Genomic DNA, 17,755 nt, shown 5'->3' with positions numbered 1-17,755 from the left:
GCCTTAGCATATATTAATAGCAGAAAGTCTGGGCAACCAGGCTTTTTTTTTATTGGTATATGCTTAATTTACAATGGGCACACTGGTTGGGAGGACCAATCAGCGTGCACGTTTTTGAATGTTAATGACATGCCATTGTGTAATATTTAATAATTTACCAAAAAACCAAACATCTTATTAGGGACAGGGCTGAAACATGATACAACTCAGGGATATTCAACAACACCCAGGACAGTTGAGTAGCATGAGCTGGCAGTTTTGATGATGAGGATTGGCTATCTGCTTTGATGAACATAACACCTGGAGTAACAGAACTATGCTGAAAGAAAAGTGTCCAAGTGGAAACATCTTCCATATTTCTGACAAAATGTATTTCTGCCTGATTAGTGGAATTTATATGCAGTTACACATGGCGCTTTTTTAACTTACTTCTTTTTCTTCTAATAATGACTTACAGTTGCCATCACTTGGGCTATTGTGTACCCTTTCCAAAATGGCAAAACAAAATTTACGAGCACTATTATGAAATTAGGAAACAAAACAGGAAGAATTCTTTGTACAGGCATAGGGAAAGTAACAACACCTGCAATACATTCAACATTAACCCAAGGGGTGGCAATTGTAAGTTATTATTAGAAGAAAAAGAAGTTTTTTAGCAGTTAAAATTAAATACTTGCAACCTCCCAGGACTTGATGATTTTATTGCACTAAGGCCAGTATTAGAGTCTAAGATATAAAGTGTTTCTTTTGAAAGTGATGTCTTATAATTCATTTTCATGTTTATTTTATATTTTTTGTAATATTCAACTTCAAGTATCTTATGTGCCTTTCACTAACTCTTTCTAAATTACAAGTTTGAATTATTTGTATCTTTATCTCTTTGTGTCTGTAAATACAAACTTTCTTACCTGTATATTTTTAAACACGAACACCTTTTTTAAACTACAAATGGTACTTAGTTTGAAATACATGTGTGTTTTTTTCCACTGTGGTACTTCTTAGGAGGTTATAGGCTAATATTGCTAGGGCCATTGCAAGGCTAAGTTCCAAGCTTAAACATTTCAAACTGCACATCTTTCTTGGGTTGAAAGTTTTTGTGTAATATTTTCTCACACATGAATGGATGTATAATTAGGACCTACATGTCACTGTCTATCTGATAAGTCTAGTCTCCAGACGTATGCAGTAGTAGAGTTTTACGTTTTCAGTTTGATGTTATATCTAGCACTGTGGCTCAACACCAATGAAGACAAACTTTCAGATTCAGTAGTAAGACTTGTTATATTTCTTTGCATTCACTAATGGGTATTTGGCAATGAGTAAACCCTCAACATGGCTTCCGTTACATATTTCTGACACTGGTGATTGGTTACAGCATTTCATCTGCAAATATGATTTGTGACCATATTTTCTGAAATTGTTATATTGACCATCAACCTCTATTGATAGATTAATGCTTACCTGTCTGTCTCCCATTTCTATGGTATGTTAACATGTTGTTAAATGTTGGGCCTATGCCCTCACTCACTATCTTGATTCTGATGTTTTCTACTAGTCTACCCATTGCAGGATTGCACATTCTGGGGGTTGGTGAGAGGATTTTGCTCAGTGCTTGTTTTGGAGTGCAGCAATCTTTGAAATAATTATCTCCAGAAGAACATAAATTAAAGTTCCTAGTATGAGTTGTGGTGAGCTTGATTCACACAATATAGCATGTCATATGAAATTTTTTTGCAGTTGACTGACTTTCTGTTGAACTGGCTCTTGATTGATTTCCACAGATAGCTTTTCTTATTTTCCTGGTATATACCATGCATACTTTCCTTGGAAATTAGGTACATCTTTCTTTTCCTCCAAGAATGTTATGTTGCATTTATACCCTACAGATTTCCCTCTTAAGTATTTGCAAACCTGTGTACTGCTGCATCTATACAAACTTTGTCTATTTGATACATACTTTCATATGTGTACTTTATCTGATGTGCACTTTATTTTTGTTTCTTTATCAGAAAACCCTATTCTTTGTTTACACTACAGGATAATTCGTGCATGACACACCAGCTCATCCACAAAATATACTTATGTGCACTATTGCGTGCACGCACACACACACACACACGACCACCATCACCCCACAACCCAAAATCATTTAGATGTACCATAACTGTAACAATAAATGTTGCACACCATGAGACTTTTGCAAAAAATACTATTTCTTCAAAAGCGCTGATAACATTGTGTCTTCTGTAGTTTCACTAGCTACATTTTGAGATCTCATTTGGAGACTGACCTTTTGGCACAGAAAAATAAATAATGACATTTATGAAGAAGTTATCCATATAAATATATATATATATATATATATATATATATATATATATATATATATATGTATGTATATATATATATCTATATATATATATATATATATATATATATATATATATATATATATATCTATATGTATATATATATATATATATATATATACATACTTTCAGTTAAAAATATAGCAAACATCTGCTATGGCAAATTACATACATGTATGCTACCATCTGGTATTATTTCTTAGTATAGTCACACTAGTGATTGGACTTTTTGAATTTGACAAGTTCTGAATATTTACGTTTTTATTGGTTACAAAAGTCAAATGCTACATTAATCTGGTAATCAGTAAAGGTAAGAGCAACAAAACTTGTTTTACTCAATGATATTAATTTATATACCAACGCGTTGAGAATTTTGCTCAGTTTGATTGAAAGTAATGCACTTTTTGTTACAAACAGATTTTCTAAAACTCATGACTTCAGTTGTACAGCTTATCCAGATTTCCAGTATCTTTGTAAGTGCACACTGTATAGCACAACATTTTATTTCAGATTTGTCGGTGTTATAATTTCTGTTATAATACTTAAATGAAGTGCAGTCATCACAATGCCGTTCATATTGCAGTGTAAATTTATAATGGAATTGTTTCTTTATGGATACAAATGAGATGCTGCTTTATTCTAAAAGATTCTTTGTATTATATTGAATTTATTTTCTATGGTAATTCTAATATTAATGGTTTGATATTAAACCAACGTAGACAAATGGCTACATTACCAGCCAACTTGCATCATTATTTTTTTTTTCTTTTCCATACACATGCTGACCGGAAACTGTTTCCTTTTCCTTAGAGGTACTAGGTAGGCGACAAATAACCACACCATATGTACTTGTTCTCCCTAGTTCAGGTGAATGTCAGTCCTCACTAATAACTAATTAGTTTCCCTTTCTCCATTGCCTGTTTAACATTTTAACAAATTTTCAAGAGGTATATGTTGCACTGAGCATCTGTTTTCATGTGTAATCTACATTATTGCAAGAAATGTTGCCAGTTTTCTTGTGAATTTTTGTCTCTCTAATGTGATTATATACTCTACGTCATGTTATACACAGAAACATATAGAAGTAATGTAGATTTATTTTACATATTACACTTTATGTTTCTCATTAGTACTGAGATATTTTTCACCCAGGCAACATCGTCCACACTTCTGTCTACTGCCATATGCATAGAATGCTATTTTATCAGATTAATTGTAGCAATGCATACAGCAGTTACCTCCGATACAAAAATGGATGATAACACATTTACTAGGTAATATTAGCATAGCTGATAGCTGAGCACGTGCTGTGACAAAGAAGGAAAAAAACACAGACTGCAACACATTCAACCCTGGTGAGCTGTAGAAGGTGGTAAAGGGGGTGAGAGAGAGTGTCCAGCACTGGCTTGTCCATCTCTGGAGCAGGGGAAGCTGGTCCAGTCTATTGCAGTGCTAGAACATACTTAAGAGAGGTGTACAGTATTAAGTGTATGGATCAGGGATGTGTGTTTGGATCTGCAAAGTCACTGACACATGGTGGCCTTCATCAGACGTGCAGGAGTGAATATACCTATCAGTCCTCACTCCTAAGAGCCTAAGCCTCTCCCACCAGGGTGGATTTAGGCCATAAGCAGAGAAAAAGTTATTATGATGTCTGCCTGGATGATGGTCCCCTTGTGACATAATCTCACAGTGGTTAATAGGATAATAAGAAAGGGCATTAATGTAGCAAGGGAGGGCAATCATTAGAAGGCATGGTGGCAAAAGCATATTAAAAGGGTAACAGTACTGAAACTTGCTTCAGAGATGTCATTTCATTATTGTTTAAGATGCCCTGCATACTAAATGGTTGTGAGACAAACATTATTAGCTGTATGACTGTAACTGGATCTGTTCCATAACTGTTTTGGATTGATTGCTAGCTTTACTTACTATGTGAAACTGAATTCCGTGTATGCCAGTTGGCATAGAAATAAACAACACAAAGAAATCTCAGTACTCTCTGAAAATTTAAGAGCAGTAGATTTAAGTTTACAGTACAATGCCAATTAAAATACACAATAAGGATTTTATGGTCATTATTCTATTCAGCACTGGCTCTGTGGTCCAGGCAAGTGACCCCCTGATTATGCCTCAGACAGCTTAGTTTCATTTAACAGCAGGGCTTCTGGTGGAACCAGCAAAGGAGAGAAGGTGGGCAGAGATCAGAAGTACAATGTGTATCACAGGATGATGGCATTAGGTGAGCCTTGCGACACAAGGTTACCCCAGTGAGAAGATCAGGTACTATAGATCCTGCAAGTGGGAACTCACAGAATCCATGCTGAATGTCATATGTTTGAGAAAGTGTCTATTTGGTGATGGTGCGTTTCATGTCATGCTTTTTACCACGCTTCCTGGAGCATGATGCAAAAAACAAAAAGGTCACCAAACTTCCATTGGACGGTAGGACGATATCCTGCATCCTGCTCTTATTATACTTTAATACTGAGAGATAGAGATGGAAGAAAAAAAGTGTCCAAAGGCTATAGGATTGCTATCCACAGTGGACACAGGGAAACCAAAGAAATGAATGAAAAAAAATCATAGCAATGCCATTTAAACAATTAACATTATTGGTAATTCTTGTCATAATTAGAAAAGACTATAATAATAAAATTATATGACTTTCTTTCTAATTAGATTATATTAGATTCAGTATGAAAATCCCACCATATACATAGCAATAATTTGATGGAGACAGTAGTGACCGTTTTTGTGTCATTGACTTGCATAACTATGTAGAAATTGAAGAAGTCCTGGAATGAGTGTATCGTACCATAGTCCATTTAGAACAAATGTTGACCTTTGTTTTTCAGTTTATTGATTTTCAGTTTCATAATCGTATATAGCCTTGGACTGCCTACTGTGACTACTAATAGGATGTAAGGGGACAAGGATGGCTCTCATATTTTTCTTCTAAATAAATTGTTCTTTATTTTCTTCATTAACACCGTGATCTTAGTGTTGATTTGTTGATGTTAGCACTATGCATTTAGTTCATTTGTACTACATTTTTTGCTGCAGATTAGTAGGGCATTATAACACTTTAAAATGCTGTAGCAGTAATGTCCAGTATGATTTTTGACTGCCACAGAATGATTGTGTTTGCTAAATATGGTTTAGATCAGGAAATACATTGTTACTAGTGGTATACATAGGTTGAAACAGCATCAGCTGAGGAGACAGTCATGCCTGATGACAAAAGTAATTTCAGTATCTGTCACGCATTTGACAAAGATTCTGTCATCATTTGCTAGGTAATATGTGCATAATATGTATGAAGTACATATACTGAGGTTGTAGTTCTTACAATAAGACTGACATCATGCAAAATTACAACCTTCAAATATAGTTAACATTGCAAATTGCTGATTTCTACAAAAACTGCCCCACATAGAGTCCTATATAAGGGACTATGTCCCTCACACCCTGGCATCTCTAAATATACTAACTCCTTAATTACAGAACCTTGCAGTTAAGGAGAAACTTCTAAATCCTCCTCTGTTCTGAGATATTCGGTTATTATATTAATTTTTTTTTAACCAAGCACAGATATCAATGTATTTTTTAATTCCTTTTTCACAACAAGACTCTGAATTGATTAGCAGTTGTACCTTTGCAGAAACACAGCATATTCCCATGTAATATAGACATATTCATTCTTAGTACTTCGGTTAAAAATTGACTTCAGGGGGAATTTATTTATGTATGTATGTATGTATGTATGCATGTGTTTATTTATTTGTTCATTTACCTATTTTCATTTGATTGCTGGAAAATCTGACTGGGCAAAGCTCCATTTCAGCAGTGGCCTGGGGAGAGAATTTCCACATTAACTGCATTTGCACAGGCAATTAGCACGAGTTAACAAAAAGTAAAACACACAGCAATGAACTGTGTATAATTTAGCATGTGATCGCCATGTTATGTACACTGTATAGTATTTACAGTATGCTAAAGTCATGCATATCTAAAGATCATTCAACACTGTTTTACAGTTTCTGTATCAAGTCAGATTGAAATGTTAGCAGAGCGACAGGTGTATCACATGCACACATTATCGAATCAGTTATTTTCTTGCCACCTGTAAAACCTGAAAAAGGTGAGAGGTTTTATAATCCTTGATTTGCTGCATAAGGGGGGAGGGGGCAGGCCAGTATTCATAGTCATTTCTGCAATTGTGATAGGGGTATTCCTGATGTTTATGAAGAAGCGGAGCAAAGCTGAGATTCACAGAGACCATTTATGCTAACCTGAAATGGCCTTAAGTATAATGAGATTCACATAAGAAGGTTTGTAATGTGGTGTGTGCTAATCAGTTCTTGTGATTCATAGTCCTATTTATATGCAGTATGCACATACTGAAAGTACTACTTCCCTTTGACATCTGAGTTGCAATCCTCGAACTTGCCCGCACTCATCCCATCAGTAGCTTGTCCAAGTATGCACACACACTTCCCTGACACACAGATGAATTATTTCCTCCAGGAACCCCCTTCAGCAGTTTTTCTAAGCATGTAGAAGCACCAAATTATGCAAAATAAATTGTTTTACCCAGTGATCACTTCATCAGTCTGACCATGTATGCACAAGCACTTCACTGATATCAGAATAAAGCATTTCCCCCTGTGATCCCTTCAGTAGATTGGCCAGGCATGCACAAATACCAGAATAAAACATTTCCCCAATTAATCCTTTCAGCAGTTTCATGAAGTATACACAATCATCAAAAGGAAACATTTCTCCAAGCAATCTCTTCAGTATTTTGACCAAGTATTCACAAGCACCAAAGTGAAACATCTCCCCCTTTAGTACTATGTCCAAGAATGCACAAGCACCAGCATGAACTACTTCCCTAAGCGATCCGTTTAGTAATTTCACAAAGTATACACAAGCACCAAAATTAGAAATTTCCCCCAACAATCCCTTAATTAGTATGTACATGTTTGTGGGTCTATATTAGAACACCGAACTTTCAAAATTTAGTGTGTTCTAATATCGAACCCTATTAATCGAAAATTTAAAACCGTGAACATACAGAACAGCAAATTTTTTCCTAGAGAAAAAATTTGCTGTTCCAAAACACATATACGCAACACAAGCACACCAAACAAACAGCAATCCACACACATACACCTAAACTCTTACACCTAACCCTACAGTAAACTATACATACACCACTAACTATCCACTTACCTTAACCCAAACCCTAACCCTAAGGTACGTTACTATCTCACAGTCACCTCACCCGCTCCCTAACACTAACTCACTTACCCCGCCCTAACCCTTACGTCCACACAATCACACACTTACCTGAACCTGACCCATAACTTTCCACCACAGCACTGAAAATACCGAAGCAACAGAAACGGACAACCAAATTCTTTCCCTAGGAAAAAATTGGTTTTCTGTTTCTTCAATATTTTCAGCATTTGCTGAAAATGGGTCGATATTAGAACACTCAAAATTTTGAATGTTCGGTGTTCTAATATAGACCCGTATGCACAAGCACTTCACTGACTCCAAGAGAAAATATTTCATGCATTAACCGTTCATTAGTATATCATTGTATGCAGAGGCATTAAAATACACAAAAAAAAATTCTCTAAGTTAAGTCAGTAATTGTACCTCCTTTTAAAATGTATGGCAGCACATAATTCCTTTTTCCCTTTCCCTTGTTACTCCATATTGTCATGGTAAACTGCTGCTTGCTGTCACAAATTCATGGCCTTTTACAACTTTAGTATGCAAATAAGGTCATTTTAGATTCAGCTCTATAAATCCTACTGATACGCAAACATGTAATGCCCTGTATCTGCTTATTAGCTGTCCCCTAACACTTATGCCTTTATCATGTTAAGTCTTTGCGATAGGGTGGCATATTTAACAAAATGCCTTTGCATTATCATAGTCATCCTGAAAGATATCATTTGCATAATCACATAGTACCACTCTTCTGGATTACTGCTAAGAAAATGTAAAGCCCGTACTATGAATACTGGCTTTAGTAATAGTGTTGGTATTAAGAACAGGATTGTTTCATTGGGTCTATATTAGAACACCGAACATTTGAAATGTCGAGTGTTCCAATATCAACCCGCTGAAAATATAGAAGTAACAGGAAACTGAATTCTTTCCCAGGGAAAGAATTTGGTTGTCCATTTTTGTTCTTCGACATTTTCAGTGCTCTAATGGAAAGTTACGAGTCGGGTTCAGGTAAGTGTGTGATTGTGTGGATGTGTGGGTTAGGGTGGGTTAGGTGAGTTAGGGTTAGGGAGTGGGTGAGGTGACTGTGCGATAGTGACGGACCTTAGGGTTAGGGTTTGGGTTAAGGTAAGTGGATAGTTAGTGGTGTATGTATAGTTTAGTATAGAGTTAGGTGTAAGAGTTTAGGTGTATGTGTATGGATTGCTGTTTGTTTGGTGTGCCTGTGTTGTGTGTATGCGTTTTGGAACAGCAAATTTTTTCCCTAGGAAAAAATTTGCTGTTCCGAATGTTCAATGTTTTTTTTTGGATTGTTAGGGTTCGATATTAGAACACTCGACATTTTGCATGTTCGGTGTTCAAATATAGACCCGTTTCATTGATAGCTATCACTGAAAGTTTAAAACACAGAAGGGAAAAGATTAAAATAAAAAGGGTCTTTGTAATAGGAATGTAATGTTTGCAGAACTTGTTTTATTGATGGGTATTTCTTCAGTGAGATTTTATATTGTATACGAGATGAGATATTTCTGATTTTGTTGGAAAGAGTTCCCCAGTTTCAAAATGTATGCAGAGTATATAGTCACTAATAACCAATGTCTGCACCTGTTAGTCTCAATTTATCAGTAGAACAAAACTGTAGAAAGCTGACTGTTTTTACTTGGAATGGCATCTTCAGGGGTATAAGAAGTACACATACATATTAATCTGAAAATAAAAGTTTAGTTCTACATTTTGCCATGTAGATATGCTGCTTATTTACCTATTTAGTTGGAGGATAAACACAAAAGATGAGCAAAAGTGAACTCCTCCTTCTTTCAGCTTTTCCCGGTTAGGGGTCAACATAGTGGATCACCTGTCTGCTCATGATTGGCAGTAGAGTTTTACAGTGTCGAGTTGCAAGCCCAGCACCCAAATTTCCACAGAAGGCACACATGCACACATTCACACCTAGGGCCAATTTAGAGTGTCCAATCAACCTACAGCATGTGTTTGGGATATTGGAGGAAAATGGAGCACCCGGAGGAAACCCATGTGACCACAGGCAGGACATGCAGACTCCAAACAAGAGGCACCTCACCCGAGGATCGAACTGGAGAACCTTTTGCTGTGAGACAACAATGCTAACTGCTGCACCACCATGGCTGCCCATGAGCAAAAGTGAACATTTCTAATTAATCATGAACTGTTATTATTTTTTGTTCATATTTAAAGGTTCTTATTTCATATAATGACATTGCACTGTGAATGAATCCCATCAATAACACTCAACCTCTTAGAGCAAGAAATCTGGACAAAGCCATAAATAAAAGTGGGACCAAGGCACAAAAATAGGGACAATTTTTAAATATTTCTCTTACAAACTTAGAAATTTGATGGAATAACAGGTTTGCATTAGCACAAATTTTCTGGAGGGTATGAAGTCTAAAACTCTAATTTCTGTCATTATTTTCTAGCTTCAGTATTTAATGATTTGCCACTAATTTGTCAGAAAACCACAATTTTATTAAAAAAAAAAAAAAAAGGACCAAAAACATGAGGCAAAAATCTGGACTTTCTGCAAAATCTGTACAGTTGAGAGGTATGATCCCATCTGTATCAGTCCATTTTTCCATAACAATGACTGGATAAATAGCCATCTTAAAAGCTATTCAGGTTATAACCCCTCAAAATATCTCCTCCCAATCCATTTCCCTCCACCTGTATTCTACTAATCATGGACTCCACATATTATCCAAACAGATAACTTCTTCCTTGTTTTTATTAATTTTCATACATTGTCTTAATTTTTATCTTATGCCTTGATCCTTTCAATCCATTCTAACTTGACCAGTGATTTGCTGGTATAACTGTAGAAGAAATACATGAATTAAGCAGGGAGTGTAGTGTCTTCTGGAACCCCAGAAAATCATAGGGTTCTAGAATCTCAGAGTTTTTTTATTCAATATTTTGAGCCAATGATGGTGTGAACAGATATTAGGAATAAGGAAAAAAAATCATTTTCACATTTTTCTTACTTCCAAGAACTCCTCTTGTCTTACAGTGGAATGCAGGTGAAAGAGAAAATGACTATAGTCACATGTTTCAAACTGTTGCTGTCATACATATTTATGACATGTTCCTCACCATGCCGCCTCATTCCGCTATCCAGATGACACCCACCTTTGTGTACACCTTTAATGTTAGACTGGAACAAAATTGAATGAACCATGGCTGCATATTTCAACTTGCTGCGTTAGACATGTCTCTCTCTATATATATGTATAGCATACATCATTACCATGTGAGGAAAGTAAAAAACTATTAATCACAGTAATGTGTTCTAACTTGTTGTTCCTAGATAATGCATTGTCTTTAGGAAACAAAAGTGATCTGCTATGCATATCTATGAGGTTTAATTGCAAGAAATGTTGAAGAAATGATGATCACGCAGTTCCCATCCAAACTACAGAGATTTTCCATAGACACCTCAGAGCATGGCCAGTTTTAGGCTATGTGGACATGGGGCAGAGTCTGAGGTTGGTTCCCTTCCCCTACTAAACCTGTGTAAAATTCTACATATACAGCTCTGGAGGTCTGGATCTAGATGCTCTACAATGTATATTATGCCTTATTTTATAAGGTTGTTAACTATGCCTGTAGATTTATTTATTTTTTTTACTGGAAAACAGAAGAACTCTCACTATACAAACCTTCTGTGGTCATGTCTGAGCAAAACAGATCAAATGAAAAAGCAGGGAATCTTCTGAAGGAATAGGGGAAAGGAGACATGATGTGAATGTGTGTGTGTGTGTATATATATATATATATATATATATATGTGTGTGTGTGTGTGTGTATATATATATATATATATATATATATATATATATATATGTGTGTGTGTATGTATATATATATATATATATATATATATATATATATGTGTGTGTGTGTGTGTGTGTATATATATATATATATATATATATATATATATATATATATATATATATATATATATATGTAGTCCAACTTCCAACAATTCAGTTCCAGCACATCATATGTCCCAAATCAAACTGGACTATCCAATGTCTGATATAAACAAGTTTATTAAATCACCACAATGGGGTACAAAATATCCAAATAAGACTAACTAAGGCAGTAACCACCAACAGAAAACATGAACTGCAGACCAGTTTCATCCACTGGCATCATGAGTGCATATAGGAAGTGACCAAACCATGGAGAATTTAAAGGCAGAAACCCTTAAAGTACCCACCACATACCTAAAAATGTTTCAAAAACAAATCCAAGTAGAAAGAAAATGAACAACAGTATAGCTGCCTATAAAACTTAAAGCATCCTGCAGCATGAAATATCACAAGACAACAAATATAGCTAATATCAACAGTTTTCATTCAAACCTGGTTTGTATAACACCCCCAATTAATAATCCACATTCTTTCTTTATTATCTAAATTTTTATGTTTTTGTGTTAGATACTCTCACCCTTCACCACATCAGTGCCCACAAAAATAATGTGTGTCCTCAAATGCCCTGCAGCATCTTTATAAAGTACACTTATAGTGTGTTTACAATTCATATCACTAATATGTAATGCAATTCTCTGTTTAAACAGATGTCTTGTCTGACCTACATAGAAAGCACCGTATCTGCATACTGCAATGTAAATTACCCATTCAGTATTATGGGTGATTAAAAATCAAATAGCAAATACATTAGTGGTTTTAATAGAGGTGAAGGATTTAGTTCTAGACACCACTTTACAGTAAGTGCAATTTCAACAAAAAGTACACCCTTCAGGTTTGTCCATCTTAGTTAAATCAGTTCTAAACATATTCTTTTTGAAGCCTGATAAAAATTCACCAATATTTTACCTCTCCTATAACCAAGACTAGAATATTCTCCCAAACATTGTTCAAAAAATGGATCAGACTTCAAAATATCCCAATATTTATTAATACATTTTTAATTTTAAAAGTATTACGGCCATAAGGCATGATAAATCTAGGCATACTAGTGGAAAAATGAACATCATCTCTAGTTTTAACAAATCTCAATAAATCTTCCCTATTCCTTCCAGAAGCCATATTATGAGCGTATTTGACCAGGCTCCCATTATACCCTCATTTTAAAAAAAAATATTCTCCATTTTGAGAGCTTCTGTTTCAAATAACTCATTAGAGCTGCATAAAAAAGTCTTAGAAGCTGAGCCTGAGGTATATTCTTAATAATATGTCTAAGATGGCAACTAGTTGCAGAAAGTACAGATTTCTTGGTAAATGGCTTGCAATGCAAACTTGTAACCATTGTACCATCAATCGGCTTTGAAACATTAACATCCAGAAAATCAATATTAAACATTTGTATTTTCCCAGAGAAAGTTATACTAAAACAGTTCAAATTCAAGTATTTAACAAAATCATGCCAAGTTTCAACAGATCCACACAAAATACACCAACAATTATCAAGATAACACCATCATATATTTAAATATTTCTTATATGGATTCTTGTCATCATAAATTAAAGTTAACTCTAAGAAGCCCATGAAAACATCAGTATAGATAGGTGCAAAGTTTGTACCCATAGTATTACCCTTGATCAAGAGGATGTGCAATCATTATATACTAGCATCCCACATGATTGTGGCCTTATGGCTGTGAAATATTGGTTGCAGTTTCCTTAAGGGTATTTTGAAAAACAAACTGAATTTTTGTTAAGACCTTTGGGGCTAGTATTGGACCATAACTCTTTTTATTATAACTATGAGTGTTAGCTGCAGATCAGTAGGTTTTTAAAACCACTAAAGTATTTGCTATTCAGTTTTTAATCACCTGTAATACTGAATGGATGATTTACATGGCAGCATGCAGATGCAGTGCTTTCTATGTAGGTCAGACATCACTTCTGTTTAAACATAGAGTGGCAGAGCCTAGCTGGCCAACTGAGAGCAGTGAATTTTGAGAGCTCCAGAAACTAGTATAATATATAAAAATTTTATTATTTTCATGTTTAAAATGTCAAAAATATATTGATAAACTGCTAAACTACATAAATATCAATTTTGGTGGAGATATACAAAAGTTTACCTGTCAAGTTACTTGGAGATATATTGAGTCACTGAATATGAGCAACTCAAGAATTCTCATCCAGATGCTGCTTTGAAAGAAGAACTGCAATTGATGACATCTACCTTATAGGAACTATCTTTGAAGATGGATGGCTTTAAAAATGACTTAGAAGATAGCTTTAAAAATTACTTAGAAAACCTCAAATTAAATTCTCAAAAACAGACTGATAACACTTAAGGAATTATTACAGCAACACCATACAAAAATAACAAATATAGAGAGTTCTCTAAATTACTATGAATGGAGACTCAAATTGGAAAAATTCCAAAAAGAATACATGGCTTCTTAACAAAATAGGTGACTTAGAAAACAGGCAAAGGAGAAACAACATAAGGACCTTTGGTCTGCCTGAAAACACTGAAGGAGAAGACATTGTTTCATTCTTAAAAACCTGGATACCTGAATTTTAAGACTTGAAAGAGGGACTTTCATTTGGAATTAAAAAGGGCGCATAGAGCACCAAGGAAACCTGCTTCTAACTCAACAAATACGCCACCTAGAGCCATAGTTATACAATTTCTTTCATTTCTGGGCAAGAAACTAATATTAAAATCTACTTGGAGAAAATCACCCTTAAAAAACAATCAAAGCCTGATAAGGTTTGAGAATGATTATTCTTCCAGAATACTAGAACAAAGAAAAAAAGTCTGGTCAATAATAAAACTGTTGAAACAAAACATTAAAGCATAGCTGACCTTTCCAGCCAAGATAAAAATTACTTTTTGCCAAGGAAATGTGAACCTTTAATATTAATATTATGTTAATTAATATTGACTATCAGTTGTATCTAAATTGTATAATGCATCTTGGAGCTTTTCTCCCCTGGCCTCGACTGAAAATGGGTAATTTCGGCCCAGTGGACTTCCCCGGTAATCAAACTGCAAATAAATAAATAAATAATGACTTAGAAGAAGCTACTATATTCATCAAAAACAACAACATAATGTCTATCCCAGAAGAAATGGAATGGATGGCCCTTACTCTTAAAAGAACAAATTCTTGGACTGATGCTAGAAAGAAGAAACAAAAAAACTGATTCCAAGATAGCTGTCCAAAAAAAAATTCTTATAACTACATCTCTCAAAGTATCAACTGATATGGTACATCATTTGTCATCTATTTTTATTTAAAAAAGGAGGGTTTCTTAAACAACTGAGAAACAGTAATGATTTATTCAGAATGTTCAAAGAGTCCAGTAATTCTTTACAAGCAAAGGTAGGTCATGGGTTGCTATTTACATTATATATAACCCAAACAAAGCAACATATAATATAAACTTAGATGTTTCTATTCCCCTACTTCAACTCAATGAATACTTATCTTGTTCATTTTTCATTTGTTTTAATTATAATAATTAAAGTAATTAACTAATTCAACAAGGTACATTCATCAGAGTTCAGACTCAAATGTAACAAATTAACATCATATATAATTGCAGTAACAGTAGAGTGTTTTGAAAAAAAAATGCTGTCATGGAGACTAATGCCTTCTTCAGTTAAAGTATGATTTAGAAATGTCATGTATATCCTAGTTAAATAATAGTAGCAAGCTCTTAGTACAAATGTCATCATTATTCTGTCTAAATATAATTAATATCAATTATGGCAGGTATCATGGCTACGAGTGCTGTTTGATCAATCCTGATATGGTGTGCATGGATGCAGCTGTGTCGGGCATCTAGTACACATGTCATTATTATTCTGTATAAACATAGTTAATATCAATTATGGCATGTATGATAGCTTCAAGTGCTGTTTTATTAAGCCTGACATGGTGTGTGTGTGTGTGTGTGTGTGTGTGTGTGTATGTGTGTGTGTGTGTGTGTGTGTGTGTGTGTGTGTGTGTGTGTGTGTGTGTGTGTGTGTGTGTGTGTGTGTGTGTGAAGCTATGCTGGCAGCTGTTGTATGTTGCCGTTTTCATCTCCGGGAAGCTGTGGGTTTCAGCTTGTGATTGAGGTTCACTGATGCTTGTGTATTAGTGTTTTAGCCTGGATCTAGGGGAAGGTGGTGGATAAAACTATGATTTGGGATATTTTGACAGAGAATAGTTTGTTAATACATCTGCTGAGTGATAGGTGGGAAGGCTTGAAGAATGTGTTAACTCTTGTTGTGGCGGCTTGTTGGAAGTTTTTTTTTTAAATCTGTTTGCTCTCCATTCTTTTCCTGGCTGCTGCCTCACTGAAAGGGGAGAAATTTAGGCTTGAAGTTGCAGTGAAGTGAAACTTTGCTTCAGGTGCTTTGTGTGCCTCTGGTATGCAGTACACAGACACACTAACAGAAACAGATGCTCCCAGGTTGCTATGTGGTAAAGGAGACAGAATGACGATAATGCTTAGAGCCTCTGAGATAATTCTCAGCAATGCGTTTGGTTTAAAAAAAAAAAAAAAAAAAAAAAAAAAATATATATATATATATATATATATATAAGGGCTGTTTTAAACCACATGTACACATATTGATGGTCTCCCAACACTTTGTTTAGCTCATTAAGTTGATTCTTGATAAAAAAAAATAAATAATAAGCCCAATGTTATATTTAAAATGTATTTTGGTCCAAACACATTAAGGACTTACATAAGTGTGGAAGTGTGAGCTATTGTGAAAGACTAAGAGTATTTGGGCTTGTGTAGAACCCTTTGCATTGGTCTGGGAGGTCAGCTTGATCAGACATGTTGGGAATATGGGATAGCTGATTCGAGGGTTGTTTGGGGTTGTTGGGAAATGCTAGAGATTCATCAGATTTCCTTCATGGAAATATCTGTGGGAATGGAAGGTGTATTGAGTGGTGCACTGGCAGAGTGGCCACTGCATGGAACAGGCTGGTAAAATGGAATAGGACAATTATTGGTTTGGATATTTTAAGAACAGCCTGGAAACACACCACATGAACTAGTAAATGGTATTCTGGCAAAACTGGATGGGCATTGTTGCCCTGCTTGAAGTTCTGATGTGTGTGTATGTAAGGATGGAAATATACTTATAACAAATAAGAAACTAGAAGGGTCTCATCATTTAAAGTCTATGGACTGTATAAACATGCTTGGAAGGAGCTGATAATATGAATAAGCATTACAGCTTGTGGTCTGTCAAATAACTAAGCAACAGCCAAAAAAAAAACACAATAGTTATGTAATGCATGATTTTAGTAAATCTAGACATAAAATATATTAAGATGAAGCAGCCTGCTAAATTTAGATATTAAAGACAGGATTTAATAACATGGGCCTGTGTATAATAACACTACTGTTTTAACTTGTCATAAATGACATACACTATATTGAACATCAAGGGGAAGCATGATGCTTTTCTTATATAAGTAAACATGCATAACAAGTCATGTAATTCAAAGTAAAACAGCTGTACCTTCTGGATTAATGAGAAAACACCCAAAAACAAGGAAAGCACTTAAACTTTCTATCCATTTTACCTACATAGAAAGCCATGCGGGTTTTACAGATGTTAATGTTATACGTCTGAAGAAGCAGTGGGATACACTGTGAAAGTGCTTACATTGTGCTTTTGCCTTAAATAAATGGATTTTTAGTTGAACAGTGCCATTGTTTTGCCTATGCACCTTTTTGCCTTCAAGTCATGTAATACCTTTAACTTGAATTATAGTTTTTGTAACCCATCTTGACCATATATAATACTTAAGCAGTTACCAAGGTAACCAATGTTTATACATGACATCAAACTGACAAAGTTGCTCAAAAGAAACAATAGAAGCCTGAACTTGAAATGTCACAGAATGTAACAATCATATTCTGAACAAATAGTATTAAATTGACAATAGACACTCAGTTTAATAACATGGGCTTGTGTATCATAACACTACTGTTTTAACTTGTTATAAATGACATGCACTATATTGAAGCATATATAGGGGAAGCATGATGATTTTTTCATATAAGTAAATGTGCATAACAAGTTATATAATAGCTTTAACTTGAATTATGGTTTTGTAATACATCTTGACCATACATAGTACTTAAACTGTTACCAAAGTA

At 34.8% G+C, this 17,755-nt stretch overlaps 1 protein-coding gene across 1 annotated transcript in view; it reads left to right on the top strand.

The window, feature by feature from the left end:
* PTPRT (protein tyrosine phosphatase receptor type T) overlaps positions 1 to 17,755 on the top strand; it is a 3,212,182-nt gene that overhangs the window by 2,619,846 nt on the left and 574,581 nt on the right. Inside the window, exon 20 of the mRNA XM_044089009.1 lies at positions 3,180 to 3,236. Within this exon, the coding sequence (XP_043944944.1) occupies positions 3,180 to 3,236 (57 nt within the window). The remainder of the gene's footprint in view (positions 1 to 3,179; positions 3,237 to 17,755) is intronic.

The sequence above is a fragment of the Protopterus annectens genome, chromosome 12.part0 (assembly GCF_019279795.1).
Source record: "Protopterus annectens isolate FY-2018-M chromosome 12.part0, PAN1.0, whole genome shotgun sequence".
Lineage (NCBI taxonomy): Eukaryota > Metazoa > Chordata > Ceratodontiformes > Protopteridae > Protopterus > Protopterus annectens.
This window is presented reverse-complemented; position numbering and strand designations above follow the sequence as displayed.